This window comes from Nicotiana tabacum, chromosome 6 (genome assembly GCF_000715075.1).
Source record: "Nicotiana tabacum cultivar K326 chromosome 6, ASM71507v2, whole genome shotgun sequence".
NCBI classification, from domain to species: domain Eukaryota; kingdom Viridiplantae; phylum Streptophyta; class Magnoliopsida; order Solanales; family Solanaceae; genus Nicotiana; species Nicotiana tabacum.
This window is the reverse complement of record NC_134085.1, coordinates 53,228,414-53,255,713: the sequence shown is the minus strand read 5'-3', so window position 1 is coordinate 53,255,713 and position 27,300 is coordinate 53,228,414. Positions and strand designations below refer to the sequence as shown.

Genomic DNA, 27,300 nt, shown 5'->3' with positions numbered 1-27,300 from the left:
AACTATGTGAATGATTATGAAAGTCACTCGTTTCTTTTTTTCTTTGTTTAAATGAATATACGCTGCGGATAGAATCAGTGGCAGCATTGAAATAAAATTTCCTTTATCACTAAAAACTTATATATTTCTTTCCTCTCCTTTCTTTCCGTCTTGCATACTTAATTCCATAAATAAGTGCAGTTTGAGAGAATGCACCTGAGTTGTAAGCATCATGCATTCATTTCAACTCTACCTTCACTCATAGCGTCAAATATATATCCAACTAAACTTAAATGAGCATTCTCTTCTCTCTTCTCTCTCTCCTCTCCTCTTTCTGAACCCTAAGCAGCAGGCAAAGAGCAGTCACTGCAGGCGACTGAAAATTCGACGGCAGCAGCAGGTAGACCCCCTTCCCTCTCCTCTCTCTCTTTCTCTTCTCTTCTCTCCTCTCCCCCTCTCCCTCCCTCCCTCCTGAACCCTAAGCAGACGACTTCTTTCGTCTGCTCCCCTCTCCACCCCTCTCTGACCTGCTCTCTTCTCCCTCTCTAGCCCTCTCCCCTCTCTCTTTCCCTCCCTCCCGTCAGCCGCATCTAAATAGGTAAAAGGCAGTATATCCGACCCCTCTTTTCTTCCTCTCGATCTTGTTCCTTTTCGTGGCACGACTTCGGGACGACGAGGACGAGACGACAGACAGTGGAACCAGTGCGTGGGTGGAAGCACTATTTTGTCATCTCCAACTACTAATCAGGCCCACGTTTCCGTACAGTCACATTACCGGCAGAATTTTTCTGCACCGGTGGTCACATCTTCAGTTCCAACATGTCCAATAACTTCGGGCAGCTTTCCGGCGAGCTTCACCATTTCCGGCGACTAAATTCCTCGACTACAACACCAGGTTCTACCGTTCTTGTTCTATTATATTCTATTGCTTGTTCATTCTTTGATACTAGTTTTGTGTATCCAGTTTATTGTTTTGTTCTTTCTTATTAGTTGTGTATATACCGTTTCTTGTTGTGTTCTCCAAGATTTGTTATATTATTCTTGTGTTCTATTTCCCTGTGTCGGCAGTCTTTGATTGTGTTTAATACATATTTTTTGGTTGCCTCGCCGGCTACCCATAGTTGGATTGATTGCTCTAGGTAGACAACACTTGCTTGCTTTGCGGTACTTGCAATTAGTGTCTATAAGTTCTAAGTTATCATCTATATCATTTTAACTGCCCGCATGCATGGTGGTAGATTAGAAACGAGGTAGATTAACTGCCCTAGTGCTTGCTTGTTTTACTATACTCGTAGTAGCGCCTTTTGAGTTTTTTTTAGCCTTTCGAATTCTTAGCTTATATTCCTTTGTTTTCGCTCTTTGCTATTTAAGTGGTAGTGATTACTTAATACCTCTTAGACTATAGTGGTTGTGGTGAATAATGGGAGAGTAAGTTCACGCCCTCGGGTGGGGTAGGGGGTGGGGAGCAGGGTGGTAAAGGGGTTAAGGGAGCCAAGGCTGAGAGTTTGGTCCTGGAACATAAGGACATTGACGAGGAAGTCTATAGAGTTAACTAAGATTCTCCAGAAGAGGAAGATCAACATAGTATGTGTCCAGGAGACTAGATGAGTGGGCATTAAGGCTCGGGATTTAGATGGGTTTAAACTGTAATACTCAGGAGGTGTTGGGGGTAAGAATGTGGTAGGTATTTTAGTTGACAGGGACCTCAAGGAGCTTGTGGTCGAGGTTAGCAGGGTAAACGATAGGTTGATGAGTATTAAGCTTGTAGTTGGAGGGTTTACTGTAAACATGATTAATGCATACGCTCCTCAGGTAGGTTTGGACCAGGAGGTCAAGAGGCAATTTTGTGAGGATTTGGAAGAAATGGTGCGTGGTATCCCGCACACCGAGAAGCTTTTCATTGGAGGGGATTTCAATGGCTATATTGGCGCTAATGCTAGGGGTTATGATGATGTGCATGGCGGATTCGGTTTTGGGGATAGGAAGAGAAAGGTACCTCACTGTTGGATTTCGCTAGAGCTTTTGATTTGGTGATAGCTAACTCGAGTTTTCCGAAGAGGGAGGAGCACCTGGTCACCTTCCGGAGTTCGGTGGCCAAGATTTAAATTGATTACCTTCTCTGCAGAAAATGTGATAAAGTTTTATACACTATTTGCAAGGTCATCCCGAGTGAGTATCTCAAGACCCAACATAGACTCCTAGTAATGGACCTGGAGATCAGGAGGAGTAGGAGGAAGAGGGCGATGTGCAGGCAACCCAAGATCAAGTGGGGTAACTTGACTAAGGACAAAACTCTGGAGTTGGGGAAGAGGTTGCGAGCTATGAGGGCATGGAGGAGCAGGGGGGACGCGACTAGGATGTGGACCACCACAGCGAATTAGGGAAGCTGCTAGAGAGATCTTAGGGGTCACGAAGGGTTATTCTGGGGGTCACAAAGGCGACTGGTGGTAGAATAGAGAGGTCCAAGATAAAGCGGAAGCCAAAAAAGCGGCTTATTTGAAGTTAGCAGAGTACAAACAAGGAAAAAAGGACATACCAGGAGTGTTATAAGAAGGCAAAGAAAGAGGCGAAGTTAGTAGTTACGGCGGTGAAGACAACAGCGTTTGGATATCTGTACGAGGAACTCGAGGGAAAAAGCGGAACCGGTTGGCCAATGTGAGGGAGAGAAAGGCCCGTGACTTGGACCAAGTGAAGTGCATCAAAGACGAGGACAGCAAAGAATTGATGGACGAAGCACATATTAGACGAAAATGGAAGACATACTTCCATAAATTGTTGAACAAGGAGAGCAACATAAGCATCGTGCTGGGTAAGTTGGAGCACTCCGAGAGTCGGCGTGATTTTAGGTATTGTAGGCGTATCAAGGCAAAAGAGGAGGAGGAGGCGACGCGTAAGATGAGCAGGGGCAGATCGACGGTACCAGACAAAATTCCGATAGAATTTTGGAAGAATGCGGGCCGCAGGCTTGGAATGGCTTATTGGGTTTAGTTTTAAGACAAAATGATGCCTGAAGAATGGAGATGTAGTACGATGGTTCCGTTGTACAAGAACAAGGGTGATTGATATCCAAAATTGCAACAACTACAGAAGTATTAGGACCACCACAACGAATTAGGGAAGCTGCTAGAGAGATCTTAGGGGTCACGAAGGGTTATTCTGGGGGTCACAAAGGCGACCTGTTGTAGAATGGAGAGGTCCAAGATAAAGCGGAAGCCAAAAAAGCGGCTTATTTGAAGTTAGCAGAGTACAAACGAGGAGAAAAGGACATATCAGGAGTGTTATAAGAAGGCAAAGAAAGAGGCGAAGTTAGTAGTTACGACGGTGAAGACAATAGTGTTTGGATATCTGTACGAGGAACTCGAGGGCAAAAGTGGAACCGGTTGGCCAATGTGAGGGAGAGAAAGGCCTGTGACTTGGACCAAGTGAAGTGCATCAAAGACGAGGACGGCAAAGTATTGATGGACGAAACACATATTAGACGAAAATGGAAGACATACTTCCATAAATTGTTGAACAAGGAGAGCAACGTAAGCATCGTGCTGGGTAAGTTGGAGCACTCCGAGAGTCGGCGTGATTTTAGGTATTGTAGGCGTATCAAGGCAGAAGAGGAGGAGGAGGTGATGCGTAAGATGAGCAGGGGCAGATCGACGGTACCAGACAAAATTCCGATAGAATTTTGGAAGAATGCGGGTCGTAGGCTTGGAATGGCTTATTGGGTTATTTAATGTTATTTTTAAGACAAAAATGATGCCCGAAGAATGGAGATGTAGTACGATGGTTCCGTTGTACAAGAACAAGGGTGATTGATATCCAAAATTGCAACAATTACAGAAGTATTAGGACCATCATAGTGAATTATGGAAGCTGCTAGAGAGATCTTAGGGGTCACGAAGGGTTATTCTGGGGGGTCACAAAGGCGACCGGTTGTAGAATGGAGAGGTCCAAGATAAAGCGGAAGCCAAAATAGCGGCTTATTTGAAGTTAGCAGAGTACAAACAAGGAGAAAAGGACATACCAGGAGTGTTATAAGAAGGCAAAGAAAGAGGCGAAGTTAGTAGTTACGGCGGTGAAGACAACAGTGTTTGGATATCTGTACGAGGAACTCGAGGGCAAAAGTGGAACCGGTTGGCCAATGTGAGGGAGAGAAAGGCCCGTGACTTGGACCAAGTGAAGTGCATCAAAGACGAGGACGACAAAGTATTGATGGACGAAGCACATATTAGACGAAAATGGAAGACATACTTCCATAAATTGTTGAACAAGGAGAGCAACATAAGCATCGTGCTGGGTAAGTTGGAGCACTCCGAGAGTCGGCGTAATTTTAGGTATTGTAGGCGTATCAAGGCAAAAGAGGAGGAGGAGGCGACGCGTAAGATGAGCAGGGGCAGATCGACGGTACCAGACAAAATTCCGATAGAATTTTGGAAGAATGCGGGCCGCAGGCTTGGAATGGCTTATTGGGTTTAGTTTTAAGACAAAATGATGCCTGAAGAATGGAGATGTAGTACGATGGTTCCGTTGTACAAGAACAAGGGTGATTGATATCCAAAATTGCAACAACTACAGAAGTATTAGGACCACCACAACGAATTAGGGAAGCTGCTAGAGAGATCTTAGGGGTCACGAAGGGTTATTCTGGGGGTCACAAAGGCGACCTGTTGTAGAATGGAGAGGTCCAAGATAAAGCGGAAGCCAAAAAAGCGGCTTATTTGAAGTTAGCAGAGTACAAACGAGGAGAAAAGGACATATCAGGAGTGTTATAAGAAGGCAAAGAAAGAGGCGAAGTTAGTAGTTACGGCGGTGAAGACAATAGTGTTTGGATATCTGTACGAGGAACTCGAGGGCAAAAGTGGAACCGGTTGGCCAATGTGAGGGAGAGAAAGGCCTGTGACTTGGACCAAGTGAAGTGCATCAAAGACGAGGACGGCAAAGTATTGATGGACGAAACACATATTAGACGAAAATGGAAGACATACTTCCATAAATTGTTGAACAAGGAGAGCAACGTAAGCATCGTGCTGGGTAAGTTGGAGCACTCCGAGAGTCGGCGTGATTTTAGGTATTGTAGGCGTATCAAGGCAGAAGAGGAGGAGGAGGTGATGCGTAAGATGAGCAGGGGCAGATCGACGGTACCAGACAAAATTCCGATAGAATTTTGGAAGAATGCGGGTCGTAGGCTTGGAATGGCTTATTGGGTTATTTAATGTTATTTTTAAGACAAAAATGATGCCCGAAGAATGGAGATGTAGTACGATGGTTCCGTTGTACAAGAACAAGGGTGATTGATATCCAAAATTGCAACAATTACAGAAGTATTAGGACCATCATAGTGAATTATGGAAGCTGCTAGAGAGATCTTAGGGGTCACGAAGGGTTATTCTGGGGGGTCACAAAGGCGACCGGTTGTAGAATGGAGAGGTCCAAGATAAAGCGGAAGCCAAAATAGCGGCTTATTTGAAGTTAGCAGAGTACAAACAAGGAGAAAAGGACATACCAGGAGTGTTATAAGAAGGCAAAGAAAGAGGCGAAGTTAGTAGTTACGGCGGTGAAGACAACAGTGTTTTGGATATCTGTACGAGGAACTCGAGGGCAAAAGTGGAACCGGTTGGCCAATGTGAGGGAGAGAAAGGCCCGTGACTTGGACCAAGTGAAGTGCATCAAAGACGAGGACGACAAAGTATTGATGGACGAAGCACATATTAGACGAAAATGGAAGACATACTTCCATAAATTGTTGAACAAGGAGAGCAACATAAGCATCGTGCTGGGTAAGTTGGAGCACTCCGAGAGTCGGCGTGATTTTAGATATTGTAGGCGTAACAAGGTAGAAGAGGTGGAGGAGGCGATGCGTAAGATGAGCAGAGGCAGATCGACGGGACCAGGAAATTTTGGAAGAATGCGGGCCGCAGGCTTGGAATGGCTTATTGGGTTATTTAATGTTATTTTTAAGACAAAAATGATGCCCGAAGAATGGAGATGTAGTACGATGGTTCCGTTGTACAAGAACAAGGGTGATTGATATCCAAAATTGCAACAACTACAGAGGTATTAGGACCACCACAGCGAATTAGGGAAGCTGCTAGAGAGATCTTAGGGATCACAAAGGGTTATTCTGGGGGTCACAAAGGCGACCGGTGGTAGAATGGAGAGGTCCATGATAAAGCGGAAGCCAAAAAAGCAGCTTATTTGAAGTTAGCAGAGTACAAACGAGGAGAAAAGGACATACCAGGAGTGTTATAAGAAGGCAAAGAAAGAGGCGAAGTTAGTAGTCACGGCGGTGAAGACAACAGTGTTTGGTCATTTGTACGAGGAACTCGAGGGCAAAAGTGGAACCGGTTGGCCAATGTGAGGGTGAGAAAGGCCCGTGACTTGGACCAAGTGAAGTGCATCAAAGACGAGGACGGCAAAGTATTGATGGACGAAGCACATATTAGACGAAAATGGAAGACATACTTCCATAAATTGTTGAACAAGGAGAGCAACATAAGCATCGTGCTGGGTAAGTTGGAGCACTCCGAGAGTCGGCGTGATTTTAGGTATTGTAGGAGTATCAAGGTAGAAGAGGTGGAGGAGGCGATGCGTAAGATGAGCATGGGCAGATCGACGGGACCAGGCTTGGAGTGGCTTATTGGGTTATTTAATGTTATTTTTAAGAAAAAATGATGCCCGAAGAATGGAGATGTAGTACGATGGTTCCGTTGTACAAGAACAAGGGTGATTGATATAAAAAATTGCAACAACTACAGAGGTATAAAGTTGTTAAGTCACAATACGATGGTTTGGGGAGGATGGTAAAACTCAGGGTGAGGAGGAGCGTTCAACTACGGAAGCTATTCATCCGGTGAGGAGATTAGTGGAGCAGTATAGGGAAAGGAAGAAGGACTTGCATATGGTGTTCATTGACCTTGAAAACGCGTACGATAAAGTTCCGAGGGAGGTTCTGTGGAGGTGTTTGGAGGTTAGCGACATTCCAGTAACGTACACTTAGGGTGATTAAGGATATATAGTGCTAAGACTAGGATGATGAGTGTGGGAGGTGACTCGGAACACTTCTTAGTTGTGATGGGGCTGCACCAGGGATCGACTTTCAGCCTGTTTGTTTTTGCCTTGGCGACGGACGTACCGACGCGGCACATCCAAGGGGAGGTGTCATGTTGCATGTTATTTGCCGATGATATAGTGTTGATCGACGAGATGCGAGGCGGGGTTAACGCGAGGTTGGAGGTTTGGAGACAGGCCTTGGAATCTAAAGATTTCAAGTTGAGCAGGACCAAAACAGAATACTTGGAGTGTAAATTCAGTGACGGGACTCATGAAGCAGACATGGATGTGAAGCTTGATACTCAAGTTATCCACAAGAGAGATAGTTTCAAGTATCTCGGGTTTATTATCCAAGGTAACCGGGAGATTGACGAGGATGTCACATATTGTATTTGAGCGGGATAGATAAAATGGAGGCTCGCATCCGGTGTTCTATGTGATAAGAATGTACCGCCAAGACTTAAGGGTAAAATTTACAGAGTGGTGGTTCGACCAACTCTGTTGTATGGGGCTGAGTGTTGGCCAATCAAGAACTCCCATGTGCAGAAGATGAAAGTAGCAGAAATGAGGATGTTAAGATGGATGAGTGTGTGTACCACGAGAGATAAGTTTAGGAATGAAGTTATTCGGTACAATGTGGGAGTGGTCTCCGTAGAAGTCGAGGCTGAAATGGTTCGGGCACGTTAAGAGGAGAAGCATGGATGTTCTTGTTAGGAGGTGTGAGAGGTTGGCCATGGCGGGTTTGAGAAGAAGCCGAGGTAGGCCAAAGAAGTACTAGGGGGAAGTGATTAGGCAGGACATAGCGCTGTTTCAACTTACCGAAGACAGAACCCTTGATAGGAGGGTGTGGAGGTCGAGAATTAGGGTAGAAGGTTAGTAAGGAGTTGAAAGTTTCTCCTTTTCTAACCAGTAGTATTAGTAGCATGCATGTACCTTCTTATTCTCAGATCTATATTACGTCATGTTGTTTAGTTCGTTTCAGTTATCGTATTTCCCTGTTGTTACTATTTGGTACTATTCATTCTTTTTCTCCCTCATTTTGTTCTCTCTCCCTTTTCTTTCTTTTTCTTCTTTTTTTCCTCTCCTTCCTCTTCTTCTTCTTTCCTCCTTCTCACCTTTTCTGAGCCGAGCGTCTATCAGAAACAACCTCTCTATCTTTACTAGGTAGGGGTAAGGTCTGCATACACACTACCCTCCTCAGACCCCACTTGTGGGAATATCTTGGGTTTGTTGTTGTTGTTGTAAACTTAAATGAGCACTCCTCTACTTAGAATGGGGTTATAGTTTCCTCCAAAGCCAATGCAAGCATGTTTTCTGGCCAAGTCAGTGTATGTACGGTTATGTACTGTTTAATATGACATTAACAATGTTATGAAAATCACGCATATGTGGACCAATCATCATTCAATATTGGAAGCTATACCAAATGACGATCAGTCATCCAGAGCTTTTTTGATAATTCCTTCTCGCCCTTTTCCCTTAGATTGTTTTCGCCGTTATGACACAAGGAAAGATGTGCATGCAAGAAAATAGAAGCAGTCAGATAGAAAAATTCAAGAACCTTCATTGTCGGCAACGTGGATATTTGCCCGTGTATCCAGAGCATTGTAGTTGTAACATCACCTATGGGAGTCCATGCTCCGCCAGCATTTGCTGCTATAACCACAACAGCACCAAGAAGCCTGCGAACAAATACTTTACAGATAATTTACTTCTTACAGTAAAGACATCTGAACCTTCAGAAAAAGGATACATGAGCAAGAAACTGGTAGGTATAGGAGCAAGACAAAGTAATTATAAATTGTCAATATTCATCTCATGAGAAGTTTCTCGGGCCCATCCCTCAAATTTAAGATTTATTGTATAAGGGGCTGGAAGATCCACAATTTTCACAGTTTGAAGATTGTTAATTTGAACACCATATTCAGCTTTTAAGGCTGAACAAACAAAAGCTAGAAATAGTTCAGAATTCTGGTAAAATACTCGAAATGAATAATAGCGTGAGATACTAGAGAGTCTAGTCTATCCTTGGACAGAAAGGCAAACATGATTTGTTTGCTAAGGAGTCGTTTGGTTCGCAAACAAGTTATACCGGGACTATAATGTGGGGATTATAAGACGGGGAGTAAATAACGACGGGATTATTTAGTGGATATACTTTGTTTTGTAGATGTTTGGTTCATTGGATTAGAAATGGGATAAAGGGAGTATAATATAAAACATATGTTTGGTTTTACCATAGATAAACTTGGATAAACTTTTACTTTCAGTTTTAACCTTAGCCTTCTTAAAGGACTTTAGGAGAAGAGCTATGGAGAAGAACATTTATGTCATTTGATTGTTTTATCCCAAGATAGCCAATCCATGGATTGTTATCCTACATTGAATATGGCATAAGAAAATACGAGAACTGTGGTCCAAGTCCAACTAATCCAGGGATTGATTATACCGGACTACCAAAGATGGGATTAAATGACCATTCTATCCTGAGATTATTTTTCATTATCCCATGAAACAAACAACCCCTAAAAGAATAAGAGTAAAGTTCTAGAAGACACTGACCGATAAGGTACTTATTGCTCTTAAAACATCGCATCACATGCAACCATTTCACTGTGTTCTTCATTCATAAATTGAATATAATAGGTCCTTATAAGAAGGTTTCCACAAATTGACTTGAAAGAAACTTGAAGTAACACAAAGTTGCATCTTGGGAAGATCCGGGCTTTTCATTTCTCTTATAGACACCTAACTTGCTTCAACATGTACATCCCTATTTCTTTCCTCTCTTTTTTCTCTAATTCAGATATCAAAACTTCTTGAGACTTCTGGCAATCAATATCAATCGTGCATACTTCCAAGATCAAATTAGAACTTTAGATGACGTATGAGAGCAAGCATAGAGTAAAAAACCTTAGTATCTTAGCTCGTATTAGAAGGTTGTACAGATGAGGCTCAAAGATGCTCATACTTACTTTCGGTATTCTGAAGGTGGTGCCAGTTTCCTCAGTAAGGAGACCATCACTATAGTAGAAGTCAGGTTATCCAGGATTGAACTAAGGAAGAAAGTCACAAAACCTACCTGAAATTACCAATTAAACATTAAGCACATCAGAAAGTTAATAACAACAGAAGGGAACAAGCAGCATACGAAAATGTTGAAACAGTCTGAACTCTCAGGTATTTCATATTATTGACTCGTTGTTTTCATGCGTGGCGTTTAGTGTGTAATTCATCTATGTACATCACGTACTTCATCTAATAAGGACAATTATACTACCCTCAGTCTGCTGTACATTATAGAATCCCAAAATATCTAGGAGTGATATCAAATTTAAATTAAATACTCACAAAGTAGACTACTAAGAACAGTTACGATTGAAAGGAATTTGGAAGCCAAATTATATGTGAAATACGTACAACAAAGACTATTAAGATCCATCAATTAACAGAAAACCCTCTCCAAGAGAACTGTGCATCTCTGATCTCTGTATTGAAGAAACAATGAGTATTTCTTATTTTGAGAATTGTCAACTCCTAAAAGAAGACTTTCCAACAGAAGAAAATGGTAGATGCCTAACTCTAGCATGGAGACTTCCCCCCTTGGCACATGCATTTTATAAAAAGAGTACTACGACTGAATATGTTGCGATGAAACATGGGCCTCAATAGATTCCTAAATCGGTAGGGAAAGTGGACTTTCTGTCATCATCCACTTATATTAATCCTTTTTATTCTTATCATTCTTCAATTACGAGGAGTAACTTAAATTATCATATTATTTTGAAGGGTAATTATCACACTATTTTGAAGAGTACACTGTACAGTCAATAAATAATGAATTTATGAAAAATCAGACCAGTATCTGTGTTTGTTAGACCAAAAGCAAGATATTACAGAATCTCCAGATTCAGAGAAAAGAACAAAGAACTGCTTAGCTAAACAGAGCCGAAGAGTGATTTGGAACAGAAAACATTAATGAAGCACTAACCACCCAAAGCAGAGTTTTTGGCTTGCGAGTAGTGATGTTGTCAGTAACAAGCTTAAATCCCTGATGAGCATCAACTATCTCAACAATGGTCATCGCACCAAGTAAAAAGAACACTATTTCACTAACTTCAGCAGTTGCATGTGACAATTCTGAAAGAGCTACGTCATTAGAAGGAGCCTGCCAAGGACATAAAAGAGTGCAAAAATGTCAAACAACGCTTGGACGGAAGATAAAAAGACATCTTCGCTCTAAATTCCATTATTGTTAATAAGAAAACCATCCTAGAGCTTGTTTCGATGATCATTCAATCTCTATGATTATCATCTTATTTCACGTATGCTGGCAAAATTCGTCATAAAAACAAAATGTTTGGTAAAGCTACTTTACCACATTATGGATGAAAACTTTTATTCAGAGTTCACCAATAGTTTTCATCTTGCACCACATTATTTGGGTGTTAACAAAAAAATAATATTTAATCCTATCATGTGAATGATTAGAGATGCAGCTTAGTTTGTAATGATGTCTATAGTCATATTATTCCTACCGAAAATGCAAATAAGTAAGATCATAGCACGAGTATAGAAAACAACTTCAAGAGCAAAAGAAAGAATACAGACAGATTAGCGACCCGATTTGGACAGGGTGTACCTGATTGCTAAGATACTTCACCACATACATTTTCCATTGAACACTGCGGTATTAATGGCACAGCTGATAGCATAGACTAGAAAATAGCTGTGTTTTCAAACTTGAAAGTATCTATTATTTGGGAGATGTTGAGTTGTTTACTTGTTGGAAAGTTCAGAACATGCCCCGTGATGATAGGCTATAATTACGTATTTTAGTCGCTTATTACACTCTACTTTACTGCACTTTAATTGAGTTTGAGCTTTAATCGCTAGTGTTTTGCACAAAATATGTGTTTTATGCCTTGTAGGAGTGATTCCGATCTATATAGATGCTATGGAATGAATTCAAGCTATTCTGGAGATTTGAAGTCTGAGTAAAAGCCCAAGGATTAAGTTGGGATCATGTTCGGGGATCAACGGATGATAGTGCACTTTAAGAATGAAACAAAGAATCGAGCTGGCATACTGCGCATTGTCCAGTAAAATGCACATAACTTTTCGCTCAGAAATGCGTTTGGATTCCATAATATATCGTTGGAAAGCTATTTAAAAGGGCTACAACTTTCATGTTTTACGTTTTTCCAAATTTCCACAGCGGCGCCGCATAGGGCGCCGTGCAGCGCGCCGCGGCTGTTTAAATTGTTGCTGCCCTCAAATTGCATGCTCACTGAAATTCCCCACAAGCAAACCACGTGGCGCGTCGCCCCATGCGGCGCGCCTATGCAAATTTTACAGAGCCAGAGTCCTATTTCGCGCGGGAGAAGGTGTTTTCGTCTAAGCCGGACCCTACTTGGTATAAATACGTGTAAAAACGTTGTTTTTGTAACTTTGGACAAACTTTTGACCTAGGGAGAGCACAGAGTCGCCGTGGAGGCCGGGTTTCATCTTTTCTTCCACCAAACTTAGTATTTTTTATGTTTCTTTGTATAATTTGTTGTTTGGTTACCATGTCTATGTGGAGCTAAACTTCATGTTCTAGGGTTGTGGTTCTTTCATGACTATTGTTATTCGAATATTGATTTTGATTTCTTGACTTATCGTATTGGTTTATTTATTCAATCTTGTGCTTAATTATTTGATTGTTTGATCTCCAATTGAATATTATCTACGAATCTAGAGTTGAACTCGAAAGTGGGAATTCTAGATTGCATATAGAATTGAGTAGAGCAAGTTCTTGAGCCCGGGCATCGGGGAATGGATTCGCAATTAGGATAGACATATACCTAATTGTCCTGCTTGGTTGATTTATAGGAATTATAAATGTGTTCTTGTTAGTTCTAATTCCATAGACATATAGGCGTTAGGTTAGCTTGAATAGGCGAGTAAGAACTCGACAGATTCTTATGAGCAATATTAACCCTGTCAACCAATAAACCAGATAAATTAATTAGTCAATTCAATTGAAGAATACAATATGATTGTTAGATATCCCATAACCCTAGATCGTTTTCATTGCATTGATAACATAAAAATCTGCTATACTTTTGTTCAGAGTTCACTATTTATTTTTCTTTATTTTAATTAGTTTAGAATCAAATACTTCTAGGTTTAATTCATGTTTAGATAGTTAGGATAGTCTAATTTAGTTAATAGTTAATCACAAATCTTCGTGGGCTCGACATCCCACTTTTAGTCATTTTATTACTTGATGACCGCGTATATTTGCGTGTGCGTTTGGCTGCAACAAGCTTTTGGCGTCGTTGTCGGGATTTAGAAATTAGTTATTTTTCTAGATTAGACATTTATTTTTTTATCTATTCAATTTTTTTAGTTTAGTTAGTAGTTTTTATTTATTTTAACATGATATTTTGGAATGAAAATTATTCGTGATGGTTATTCTTATTTTGATGATCCTTGTCCATATTATGGAGGACCCCACTGGTGGAAAAAATGTCAGAATATTCCCGGTAGCGAGTTGTGTGCACAATCTCAGTCTTTTGAGTGGAATATCTGTAATATGTGTGGTGGTCAAGATGGCCATTGGGATGGTTGTCCGAATTCTTTTCATCCTTCTCTGAGCCGTTTTTATGATCTTTCTAACAGTGTTTGTGAGTTTGATAGGGGTAATGAAGTACGGGATATGGAACCTGATGCATATATTAGGGATATTTTGAGGCAGGTAGCAGAGCAACAGGATGAACTCAATAAACCTATGAAAATAATGAGGGCAACAATCATAAGAATGAAGGCCAATATGGAAGAATTAAATGAAGAGAGCGAGTACCAGCAAAAGGAAAATTTTGAAAAAGAGGAGATTTTGGGTCAAACTTGGCTGTAGAACAAGCTGAAAGATTGAAATTATATGAGGCTCAACATGAGGAAATTACAGATGAGATGAAAGACTTAATAGAAGGAAGAGTTGAACTGGGGCAAGAAATTGAAAAATTTGGCACTGATATTCACGACTTGGAGGCTCAATTGAATGCAAAGGTTGATGCGTCTAAGGCTCAACAAAATAGTAATGAGTTGTCTAAAGTTGAAGAGGAGCTTATACGCCAAATTGAGGAGCTAAAAGGGGAGAGTCAATCATTCGAGCATATTTCTGTTGATGATGCCCATGTTGAGAAAAGTACACTAGAGCCATGCGAGGTAACAAATAATGTTATATTTGAAGACTCTAGTGTATGAACATATGAGGATGTAAAGAGTAATACAATTCTAGAGTTAGGGCATATTGGTCCTCATTCCATACATTTTTCAACATTGTGTTTGGATGATGACATGGAAATCGAGTCATCTGAGCCTTTGGAAGAGCCAATGGATGAGGAACGAGGCGTTTACACTCTGGAATTTGTCGTTCTAGAGAGACAGAATTACATACCTCATTTTAAGGCCAAGAAGTGTAAAGTGCGATATTGGTTGCTTGGCCCAATTACAATTGTCCCACCACCCCGGGAGCGTAACAGAAAACTTGATGCCAAATTAGGGGTACAATTCATAAGTTCGAGATGGAGATAAAAAGTGATTCACGTCGTGCCGCGACGTTAAATTAGGCGCTTGTTGGGAGGCAACCCAGCTTTACTACTTTCTTTTATTTTTATTTTTATGATATTATTTTTGCAGTGTTTGCTTTGATTTTGTAGGATTATCAGCATAGGAAGCAAATCCATTGAAAGAGTGCAAAAGCGAGTAGATGGTGAGAACTAAGTGTGGGGTGTCACACAAAGGACCATCCATGGGGAAGTCTGAGTACTCGTGCGCCGTTATTGCTTCGGCCTTTGGCCTTTCAGGGAGTTTCTTGTCCACCCTCGTTATTATTTTGCTTATTTGTGCATTAGGGACACTGCACTCTTTTAAGTGGGGTGGGAGAATTTCTCTAGATGATTAATTTCCCTAGATGATTAGTAGTAGTGTGTAAAAAATAAAAATAAAAATAAAAACGAAAAAAGTAAAAAAAATTTGACTTCTCCCGACGATGGATTTCCTAGACAGTTTTCTTGAGGGATCTAAGTCTAAAGAAAAAAGGACAAAAAGATTTTCTTTTTAGGCAGTGTAGTAATTTCCCTTGGTTTTTCTTTGTGCCGCGGTTCTTTTCCAAGGGTTTTGTTTGAATCGGGTGTAGTTAGTTTTAATTTTTTTAGGAGTAGGAGCCATTATGCTATGAATTGAATTGAACCAATATCTCTTGACTTCGTTATGCCTTGAAAATAGTGAGTACTTTGGTTGTGACGCTTAAGCTCAGTTTTTGACTCTTATATAAGTACTTTAAATTGTATGATCTTAACTTTGCTTAACTGCTTTGACTGGAGTGTCCTGATTAGTCCAATCCTGAGTAAGTTATGTGCCATGTGTGTGTGAGGTTTGTGTGTTATTCTGTGTTGTTAGAGATAGCTATGTAAATGTTAGAGATAGCTATGTAATTGTCCCACATTGGAATAGGAGTAGTATCCCCTTTGTATAGAGTAACTATAAATAGCACCTCTTGTATTGCATCACACACAATATCAATATATCATATTTTCTCCCGTGCCTTCTCACATGTGCATTGCATTTGATGTCTAGAACTTGCCCGGTGTGTTTGCAAAGCGAAATAGTAGCGTTGTTCAGTCTTGAAAGTGATATAGGCATTTCTTTGTTGAGCCAAATATATATAGTTTACCCGCCTAATTGTTATGTATCATAGTTAACCCTTTGAGCATGTAATCCTATTTCTTTGACAACCACATTACAAGCCTTACTCATTTGTTTGAATTAACTATCTATTTGAACCTTTTCACCTCTCATGAGCACTTGAATTGTAATGAACTTTGTAAAAGTTAAAGTGTGGGATGGTTGGTTTGGCTTTTGAGTTGAACTAATGAAATAAGGAGAAAGGTGCACTGTTTTAAAAAAGTAAGGGCCACTTGAATTGAAAAAGAAAGAAAAAAATAGTTGTATTGTAGTGCAAACATTCTTCGATAAGTGGTGACTCTTGATGTAATTGTGCTTAAAGAAGTATGGAGTTAATATACATTGATGTGAAGGTGGAGTTATGGTTTGACATAACTGTGTGGTTTTGGAAGGTAAAGTATATGTATTAAAGTGCTTAGGGAGGTGTAGTCACTCTTATATCCAATTGTATCCTACCCGTCCTGCAACCTACATTACAGCCAATTAAAGTCCTACTTGATCCTAGGCTGGATGAGCTCAATTAGTAGAGTAGTACACTACGGGCAAGCCTATGGTTCATCTTTGTGGCATATGAATGTTATTTCTGAGAGTGATGAAATTCTTTCTATCTTGAGTTCCAAATTGTTCTTAAATTGTATTGTGTGTGGAACTACTCTCTTTTGTTGTGTGAGGGCACTTGATTCATAAAGGAAAGGTAATGTCATTGACCTCTATGTTAGAGTAAGTGGGTGAGCTGTCAATAATGCGTGGTACTTGTGAGTCAAATCTTGAGGTGAAGATGTTACACTCTTGTGCTTAGTCTATTTTAAATAATCTTGGTGTTATGAGTTAGGATAATTGTGTAAAAAGGTCGTGTCTATATAAAGTGTAGTTTGATTGCTCGAGGACGAGCAATGATTTAAGTGTGGGTGTTGATGATAGGCTATAATTACGTATTTTAGTCACTTATTACACTCTAATTTACTGCACTTTAATTGAGTTTGGGCTTTAATCGCTAGTGTTTTGCACTAAAAGTGTGTTTTATGCCTTGTATGAGTGATTCTGATCTATATAGATGTTATGGAATGAATTCAAGCTATTCTGGAGTTTTGAAGTTTGAGTAAAAGCCCAAAGATTAAGTTGGGATCATGTTCGGGGATCAACGGATGATAGTGCACTTTAAGAACGAAACGAAGAATCGAACAGGTATACTGCGCATTGTCAAGTAAAATGCACATAACTTTCGCTTAGAAATTCGTTTGGGCTCCTTAATATATCGTTGGAAAACTATTTAAAAGGGCTACAACTTTCATGTTTTACGTTTTTCCAAATTTCCACAGCCACGCCGAGCAGCGCACTGCGGCTGTGTAAATTGCTGTTGCCCTCAAATTGCATGCTCTCTGAAGTTCCCCACAAGCACACCGCGGGCGCGTTGCCCCATGCGGCGCTCCTGTGCAAATTTATAGAGCCAGAGTCCTATTTCGCGCGGGAGAAGGTGTTTTCATCTTGGCCGGACCCTACTTGGTATAAATACATGTAAAAACGTTGTTTTTGTAACTTTGGACAAACTTTTGACCTAGGGAGAGCACAGAGCCGCCGTGGAGGCCAGGTTTCATCTTTTCTTCCACCAAACTTAGTATTTTTTATGTTTTTTTGTATGATTTGTTGTTTGGCTACCATGTTTATGTGGAGCTAAACTTCATGTTCCAGGGTTGTGGTTCTTTCATAACTATTGTTATTCGAATATTGATTTTGATTTTTTGACTTAGCGTATTGGTTTATTTATTCAATCTTGTGCTTAATTATTTGGTTGCTTGATCACCAATTGAATATTATTTACGAATCTAGAGTTGAACTCGAAAGTGGGAATTCTAGATTGCAAATAGGATTGAGTAGAGCAAGTTCTTGAACCTGAGCATCGGGGAATGGATTCGCGATTAGGATAGACATATACATAATTGTCCTGCTTGGTTGATTTACAGGAATTATAAATGCATTCTTGTTAGTTCCAATTCTATAGGCATATACGCATTAGGTTAGCTTGAATAGGCGAGTAAGAACTCGGCAGATTCTTATGAGCAATATTAACCCTATCAACCAATAAACCAGATAAATTAATTAGTCAATTCAATTGAAAAATACAATATGATTGTTAGATATCCCATAACCCTAGATCGTTTTCATCGCATCGATAACATAAAAATCTGCTATCCTTTTGTTCAGAGTTCACTATTTTTTTTTCTTTATTTTAATTAGTTTATAATCAAATACTGCTAGGTTTAATTCTTGTTTAGATAGTTAGGATAGTCAAATTTAGTTAATAGTTGATCACAAGTCCTCGTGGGTTCGACATCCAAATTTTAGTCACTTTATTACTTGACGACCGCGTATACTTGCGTGTGCGTTTGGCCGCAATACCCCGTTAACTTGTCAAGTTATATAATATTCTAAGATATATACAACAAAATAGACTCTTTTCCATTTAATATTTTGATGGTCTAAATAGGATCCACATTTGAAGGAATTAGTAGGTGCCCTGGACCTTCCAGTTTTAATTGTAAATTTTGCTTTACTTGTGTCTTAGCGGAAGGAGGAGGAGCACCACAGTGCATACAAGTTAAAAAGTAGTATGTGTTAGATAGTTAAATAATCCTAGCCCCACATGAAATAGGAGTAGAATATGTATTCTATATTGTTATATATAGGGCTCAGTATATTATAGTTAAATCAATAATATTTTTTTACCGTGCTAATTCTTACATGGTATCAGAGCGGCAGTGAAAAAACATCCGGGAAAGAAAAGCCAGCCAAAATAGTCGTTGTGCTTCAATTTCGACGACGATTTTAGGGCTGATCTGCGTTCTCTCTTTTTTCTTAGTATCGTACAAAATCCAACACCACCACAAGGTTCCCATATCAAAGGCGACCAAACCCCAGTAAGTTTCTCCGGCAAAGTCCCCTACACACGCCTCCATGCGCCGGTTAGATCTATGACTCTGGCGGTGCGTCTGTCTCACGCGTCGGCGCGTGTGAGCTTTTCCGGCACAATTTCGACTAGATTTTTTTTTTTTTTTTGCAGTGAGGTCGCCATGCAATTCCGAGACGACCCATATTTTTAAAAGAAATTTTTGAATAGCTAGACTAGGGATCCCGCGTACTAATGGTTTTCAGGCCACTTTCAGTCAATCTCAAGGAAGAATTCAGTCTATTTGAGGATTATTTACTTAGAACAACTATGTCTCTCGGATTTGATATTTTAGGTTCAAAAACACAAGTGCTAGAAATTCAAGCTTCATGATTACTTCAAATCCTTAATGAGCTCAGGCTTCCTCTGTCGAGTTGTGGTGCAAAGACCAAGGTGTTCAAGACCACTTAACTAAAAAGGCTAGTGAGGGAGATGCAAAGGCCAAAGCACTTTGGGAGAAGATCAATGCTCAATTATATAGTATTTTATGCCGATCTATTGATTCCAAGTTGATGCCCTTGTTTTGTCCATTCCAGACATGTCATTTAGTTTGGGAAAAAGGCTCGCACTTTATATACTAATGACATATCTTGTTTCTATGATGTGATATCGCGGATGACAAATTTAAAGAAACAGGAATTAGATATGTCTACTTACTTGGCACAAGAACATGCAATTATGGATAAATTTGAGAAGTTGATGCAAGATTCTGCTAGTGTTAAAAACAACAAGAGCAACAATAGAAGATGTTTCTAGTTCTTACACTCGCTAGACTTCCTAATGACCTTGATTCAGTAAGTGACCAGATTTTGGCTAGTCCGACTGCTCCTACAATTGACGAATTATTCTCTCGATTACTTCGTCTTGCTGCATTGCTAGTAACACAGTGATCTCACCATAGACAGCTGACTCCTCTGTTCTCGCATCCCAAACAATTTAAAATCGGGCATCTCAGACTATAGAGAATAAACGACGAGGGGGTCGTTTTGGACGTACTCGTGAAGTTTGCTATTATTTACATGATCCACTACCCAAAAATGCTCATGTTGCTCATACCAAGACTACAGGTACCCAGAGATTTTCTTTATCTAAAAGGGAATATAATGTGTTCCTTCAGTATCGAGCAAGTAAGTAGACATCTCCACAAGTAGCCTCGGTTGCTCAGGCTGGTAATTAGATTGTGGGTCGTGTCAGCTTAGGAAACATACCCGAGCCACCTTTCCGCGTAATGTTGAGAACCGTGCAAAGTCTGTTTTCTCTTTAGTTCATTCTGATATATGGGTTCCTAGTAGAGTTAGCTCACTTTAGGATTTCATTATTTTATTATTTCCACCGATGATTATTCAAGATGTACTAGGCTTTTCTTAATGAAAGATCGTTTTGAGTTGTTTTCTATATTCCAGTTTTTGTACTAAAATAAAAAAAAATCAATTTGGTGTTTTTATTCATAATTTTCGCAGTGATAATGCCTTAGAATATTTATCCTCTTAGTTTTAGCAGTTTATGACTTCTCAAGGAATTATTCATGAGACATCTTGTCCTTATACCCCTCAGCAGAATGGCTTTGCAGAGATAAAGAATATGCACCTCATTGAGACTGCTCGCACACTTCTCATTCAGCCCCATGTTCCGCTACGTTTTTAGGCGATGCAGTTCTCACGGCTTGTTACTTGATTAATCGGATGCCTTCATCTTCCATCCACAATTAAGTCCCGCAATTAGTATTGTTTCCTCAGTCACCCGTATACTCTCTTCCTCTTCGTATTTTTGGGAGCACATGTTTTGTTCATAACTTAGCCCCTAGGAAAAATAATTTAGCTCCTCGTGCTCTCAAGTGTGTCTTCATTGGTTATTCTCTTCAGAAGGAATATTATTGCAACTCACCTGATCTTCGTAGGTACGTTGTGTTAGCTGATGTCACATTTTTTGAGTCTCGTCCTGACTTTACCTCTTTTGACCATATTGATAAATTTGAGGCCTTACCTCTTTTGAGGCCTTGACTTATCGTCGTCATCTACATCCAGAATCGGGCTCCGCTGATTCACATCCTGCACCTGACCCTGCTCCTACTGCAGACTTGTCTCCTCCTAATCGACCGATTGCACTTCGAAAAGGTATACGATCCACACTTAATACTAAATCATATTATGACGATCTAAGTTATCAACGTCTGTCATCACTCCATTACGCGTTTGTATCATCTTGGTCCTTTATTTCCATCCTTAAGCCTACAAATAAAGCACTATCTCATCCAGGATGGCGACAAGCTATAGTTATGAGATGTCTGCTTTACATGCGAGTGGTATTTGGGAGCTTGTTTCTCTTCCCTCAAGTAAATCTATTGTTGGTTGTTGTCGGGTTTATGTAGTCAAAGTTGGTCCAAATGCCCAAGTTGATTGACTTAAGGCCCGCCTTGTTGACAAAGGGTATACTTAAATATTTGGACTAGAGTACAGTGATACTTTGTCTCCTATGACTAACATAGCACCAATCCGCCTTTTTCTATCCATGACTGTTATTTGCCATTGGCCTCTTTATCAGTTGGACATTAAGAATGTTTTTCTTCTCGGTGACCTTGAGGATGAAGTTTATATGAAGCAACCACCTGGTATTGTTGCTTAGGGGAGTCTAGTGGTCTTGTATGGTGGTTGTGCCGGTCACTCTATGGTCTAAGTAAGTCTCCTCGAGCAAGGTTTAGTAAGTTCAACACAATTATTCAGGAGTTTGGCAAGACTCGTAATAAAGCTGATCTTGTATTTTATCGGTATTCTACTTCAAATCTCCGTATTTATTTAGTGATTTATGGTGACGATATTGTTATTACCGACAATGATCAGGATGATATTACTAAGTTGAAGCAACATCTCTTTCAGCACTTTCAAATTTACGATTTGGCAGATTAATGTATTTTCTAGGTAGTGAGGTCACACATTATAGGTCAAGTATTGTGATCTCACAATGAAAGTATACCTTAGACATTCTTGAGAAGACATGAATGACAGGCTGTAGACTGGTTGGCACTCTTATGGATTCGAATTATAAACTTCTGCCATGATAGGGGAGCCAGCGATTCTGCATAAGCGGCTGGTTGGTAAGTTAAATTACCTCATAGTGACTAGACCTGATATGTCCTTTCTTGTGAATGATGTGAGCCAGTTTATGAATTCTCTCGGTGATAGTCATTGGGATGCAGTTGTCCGTATTCTTCAGTATATAAAATCAGCCTCGGGCAAAGGATTATTATTCGAGGATCGAGGGCATGAGCAGATCGTTGGATACTCTGATATTGATCACCTTCTGATACATTCTAAGTCCGGGTATTGCGTTTTAGTAGGAGGTAATTTGGTGTCTTGGAAAAGCAAGAAACATAATGTGGTTGCTTGGTCCAGTGCTGAAGCAGAATATTGAACAATGGCTATGGCAACATGTGAGCTAGTTTGGATCAAACAGTTGCTCAAGGAGTTGAAATTTGGTGAGATCAGCCAGATGGAACTTGTGTGTGGTATCATGTTGCCCTTCATATTGCATGAAATCGGGTGTTCCACGAGAGAACTAAACACATTGAGATTGACTGTCACTTCGTCAAAGAAAAGATACTCTTAGGAGATGTTGCTACACAGTTTGTGAAGTAGAATGATTAGCTTGCAGATATTTTCACCAAGTCTCTCACTGGTCCTCATATTAGTTACATATGTAATAAGCTCGGTACATATGATTTGTATGCACCAGCCTAAGGGGGAGTGTTAGATAATTATGTAAATATTCCTAGTCCCACACGGAATAGGAATAGAATATGTATTGTGATAGTTATAAATTGGGCTCATTGTATTATAGTTAAATCAATAATATTCTTTTCCCGTGCTAATTCTCACAGTATGCTCATAATAAAGCAGCACTCTAATTCAAAACCAGATCAACAGTTTAGCAATAGTAAAGCTAGAACATGAAGTTGAACAAAGCAACAAGATAATTACAAAAGAAGTTTCACTTAATGTAAGCCTTCATATAGAGCATTAAAGGGCTAAAAGTAGGTGCAAGAAGTTGCTTTTTAGTAAGACTGAACAAACTTCCTATTAATGGTCCAGCTTACTTTCACTCTATCAAACATTCAATAGTCAACATAGCCTAAACAAAAGTAATCTCAACTAAAGATCTTCTGTGGTTTCAAAAAGTGATGAAAGTCTTACCCCAATGCTTCGAATGGTCCATAAACTCACGGCCATCAGAAGCCCTACTCCACTTTTGTTGAATGCAAGAGACTCTTCAAATATGATGCCCATATATCCTAATCCAAACAACAACGCCATGGCAATATCCTGAAGCATAACAATTGATCAACCAAACGAAATTTTGGTAGGATAATTCATTAGTATGCCTTGAAATAAGATAATCAGGCTCCTGTTAAAACACCTGATTTGCAGCCACCCATGATTGATTTATTGCTACTGTACCAGTGACGGCCGCGACAAGAACTGCAAAGGCCTTCAATAAATCTGTCTTTGGCTGGTAAGTGGCTTCAAATTCTTGTGAGCTCGTTTCATCAACTGAACATAAAGGATCACATGTTCCCGATGAAGTTGTTAGTTCCTGAAGCAAACCTAACTCTTAGTAAAGTGAAAGGACAAGCCACTGCACTTTTCTTTAGTTGTCTTTTGTCTTCTTTTGCTATAATAATTAGAGATGGAACTACTATTCACACCACTAACTGATGGATAAATGCAAATATACTGTTAGAAGAACAAAGTACAGTTACAGGCCGTCCATCCATATTATGGAAGTGAACCTGAGACAACCTACTCTCACACGGAAGCTTAATGGCTATTAAAGTTCATGAAATGCATGAGGTCCTGTCCAAAAGTAGTTTACTGTTATTTTATATACATATATATATATATATATATATATAAAACCTAACAGCTTACTCACTCTTGAGGCCTCAACCTTAACTGCTGTTAAGTTCATCAAATGCATAAGGTCCTGAGACCTAAAGTTCTATTATGCTAGTAATACACTAATCCATTCTCTAAATTACAAGCAGTTGTGGAAACTATAATCAAGTTATTGACTAAGAAAGGAGAAATATATGATAAGGAACTAGGCTACATACTTAAAATTAGAAAAATACATAGCTCGATGAGATGAAGACTAACACACATATGACCAGGGTTGTAAAAAGCGAGCGCTTCCTCGCTTGAAGCGAGAAGCAACGCGAGGCGAGGTATATGGCGCTTCTGTTAGCTGAAGCGTAGCAGATTTACAAAAGCGCTCACTTCCCCTGAAAAAGCAAGAAGCGATGAAGCGATGCGAAGCGTAAGAAGCGAGCACTTCTCTTTATAAATGGACTTCCAACGTAATTAATTAAAAAAGCTGCCAACATATTTAATTAAAAAAGCTGTATTTAGAAAGAGGCGACATAGGGTTCAAGTTCTCTACACTTTTCAACTTCAAGATCATCAAGTTTGGTCTCAGGCATGTGATCCTCCTCCTCCTCTTCTTCTTCTTTTTCTTTTTCTTTCATTGTTTCAGTGTCCAAATAGCAGCGAAATGCTGGCGAATTTTATTTTTTCCCTTCAGTTCTTCTTTCTCATTCTTCTCCTCTTCTTCTTCATTTTTTTGCACTGTTTCAGTGATAAAAAGATTGAAATGCTGCCCATTTTTTCGTTTCAGTTATACTGCCCTTCTTCGTATACTATGCAATATTTATTTATTTTTATTTTTTTAAAATTCCACTTCACTTCAAAAAAGCGAGCGCTTCGCTTCTCGCTTTAAGCGAAAAGGGGCTTGTCGTTTTTCCTCGCTTCACGCTCTTCACAACACTGTGTTTGACATATCAATAATCAGATAAGAAAAGCAAAAAGGAGCTTGCATCATAATATTAACCCTTGTAAAATTCATCTGGTTCCAAAGAGACCATCAGAGTATTTCGAAGAATCTAGCCACTGTAAAACAACTGCTTCATTATGAACAACAATCCATCAGAAAATCAATTAAGCCTCAATCTCAATCTAGTTGGAATCAACTGCATGATTCATCTGGAATCATTTCCCCAATTCAACCCAACTTCATCACGATACTTGATAAGGATTCTCCAAAATATGAATCAACTATGTCTTGATCCTGAACTAGTTAAGACTAGGCTATATGAATCAACTACAATCATTCCTCTCCCGTCAATCCCATTTCATCCAATATAAAATAATGGATTCTCCAAGACTAGACATAATGGTTTCCCTACAACCAAAGGTTCTATATACAACTCGACTATGCCTTAATCTCAAACTAGATGGACGTTAATGAGTAAAATGAACCCTCTTTAACTATTTTGCTTTATTCAGTCCCATTTCATTCCAATACTAAGAGGGTGTTTGGATTGGCTTATAAAAAGTAGCTTTTGAGCTAAAAGTCAAAAGCCATAAGTTGGTAATACCCAACTTTTGGATTTTGGCTTATTTTTGTACTTTTTATGCCTAAAAGTAAGTGCTTTTAAGCACTTTTAATCATTGTCAAACACCACACAAACTAAAAAAGTGCTTAAAAGCCAATAAGCACTTAAAATAAGCCAATCCAAACACCCTCTAAATAATGGGTTCTCCAAAACTGGAGGTTCTCTATATGAATCAATTACATGTCATTCCCAAACTAGTCGGGATTGACTATACGAATCCTTCATAAACATCTTGTAATATACATATTCAGCTCCATTTCATTCCAATACTAAATAATGGATTCTCTAAAACTAGAGGTGTTTTATATGAATCAACTTAGCCTTGATTATACACTAGTTGTAGTCAGATATATGAATTTTCTATAACCGTTCTACTTTGTTCAATCTCATTTCATTCCAATACTAAATAATGGGTTAACAAGAGATTTTCTGCACGAACCACCTATGCCTCTATCCACACTGTTTAGGGTCGACCACATGAATTCTCTGTGAATCATTCTGCTCTATTCAACTCCATTTCATTCCAATTCTAAGTAATGGGTGCCTTAAAAATTAAATTTTCTCTACATGCATTAATCCTTTATAACCATTCTGCTCTATTCAACCCCATTTCATTCCAACACTAGATATGGTCCTTAAGCATCATTATCCATAAACATAAAGGAAATTAAGAAATTTAATCCAACGAATTCCTCAGTATACAAAATACTGAACTGATAAAATTAGAAGGCGAACTAAACCTCAAGCTGCCGCTCCGAATTTTCTCTGGCTTTGTCTTCGGCTTTGGCGAGGACGCAATAGCGGTATCTGGGTCCATCACTGAATCTTGAAAAGCTAGTCTGAGGCAAAAGGGATGGAGCAGGAGAGGTTCTAATTGGGGGGTTCTTGAAATGAGTGTGAGAAGGGAAAATACAGTGGCTTTTGATTGGGAGAAACGTAGACATTAGCGGATGCCGGAGAGAAGTGGAGGATCCGATAATCAGACAATGTAATCTCGACAACTGCAATCTGCATGTATATAATTATCCTTAAATATATTCCCTTTTTTTTCAGTATATCTATATCCTTTAACAAATATTAAAATTACATTAGGGAATTCAATTATTAATGAAAACTAGAAAATATCTATAATATACTTGAATCTTATGGTCATAAATATGTCAAGTTGGTTATTGGAGTTAATGAGTTTATTAATTATAGGAAGAATCATTTTGTTTAAAAATAGACCAAAAGGAAAGTAAGACACATTAATTGAATTGGAAGGAGTATTATATTTATGGAAATTTTACATGATATAGCTAAATAATGCACCCTAATTATTATAAACCAAAATACTTTAAAAATATTATTATTCATAGCCACTTTTTATATTTTATAGCAATGTACAAATATATATAACTGATCCCTTAACTTTTCCCTCAACCCCTCTCTCTATTCTTCTCAACTCTCTCCCTTTTCCCCTCTCTCTTCGCCATCGACAAGTGGATTCCTCCATCTCTATTAAATACAAGCAAGAATGAACCTATATGAGTTTGTGATCTTCGAGATCTCAAACCCTTTGGTTTAGATTTACAAGAGAAATGCACTGAATATTTTGTATAACATCTACAATAGAAAATTTGCAGAAGAACCAGTTCGATACTGAGAGAACCGAACCGATTCAGCTGTGGGTTTTGGAGGGTTTAGGTCAAAGTTTGAAGCCGATTCAATAAAGGTGTAATCATGAGTGATGCGTACTCCCTTCTCTCATTTTCGCTGTCACCGACGGCGAAAATAATGGAGGAGAAAGATTTGAGGCATCACCATATCTGGATCTAACAGCGATGCCAAAATCCATGGCTTCTTCTCCTTCTTTGTATCTTACATCTGAATGTATTCGCCTGACCGGATTTTGGTAAATACAATGTGATAGTGTATTCTCAGAATTGGCGGATTTTTGTTCATCTCAATTTTTGGTTTTGATACAATATATACATTATTTTGCTTGGCCGGAAGACGCCATCTCCGACGAACTTTCTTCTCTTCTTTCCTATTGAGTCACATACAATGATATAAATACTTTGTGTTCTGTACAGGTACAATGTAATTTTCAATGCAATACAGTTTATTATTTCTTTTTTTTTTGTATTTTCGGCTGTATTTATGTATTTCAAAGGTT

The 27,300-nt window shown here is 39.3% G+C and overlaps 1 protein-coding gene across 3 annotated transcripts in view; it reads right to left on the bottom strand.

Moving 5' to 3' along the window:
• Nucleotides 1-26,168, bottom strand: part of LOC107809238 (sodium/proton antiporter 1) — a 36,265-nt gene extending 10,097 nt beyond the window's left edge. The window contains exons 1-6 of one of the 3 annotated variants that reach the window (XM_075254738.1): nt 25,883-26,168; nt 23,108-23,284; nt 22,885-23,013; nt 11,012-11,188; nt 9,996-10,102; nt 8,582-8,702 (exon numbers count right to left, since the gene is read on the bottom strand). In XM_075254738.1, coding sequence (XP_075110839.1) covers nt 8,582-8,702; nt 9,996-10,102; nt 11,012-11,188; nt 22,885-23,013; nt 23,108-23,284; nt 25,883-26,086 — 915 coding nt within the window. In that variant the 5' untranslated portion in view covers nt 26,087-26,168. Of the gene's footprint in view, nt 1-8,581; nt 8,703-9,995; nt 10,103-11,011; nt 11,189-22,884; nt 23,014-23,107; nt 23,285-25,856 lie in introns of all 3 variants that reach the window. The other 2 variants (XM_075254740.1, XM_075254739.1) reach the window with 2 other exon arrangements.
• Nucleotides 26,169-27,300: the final 1,132 nt, after the last annotated feature.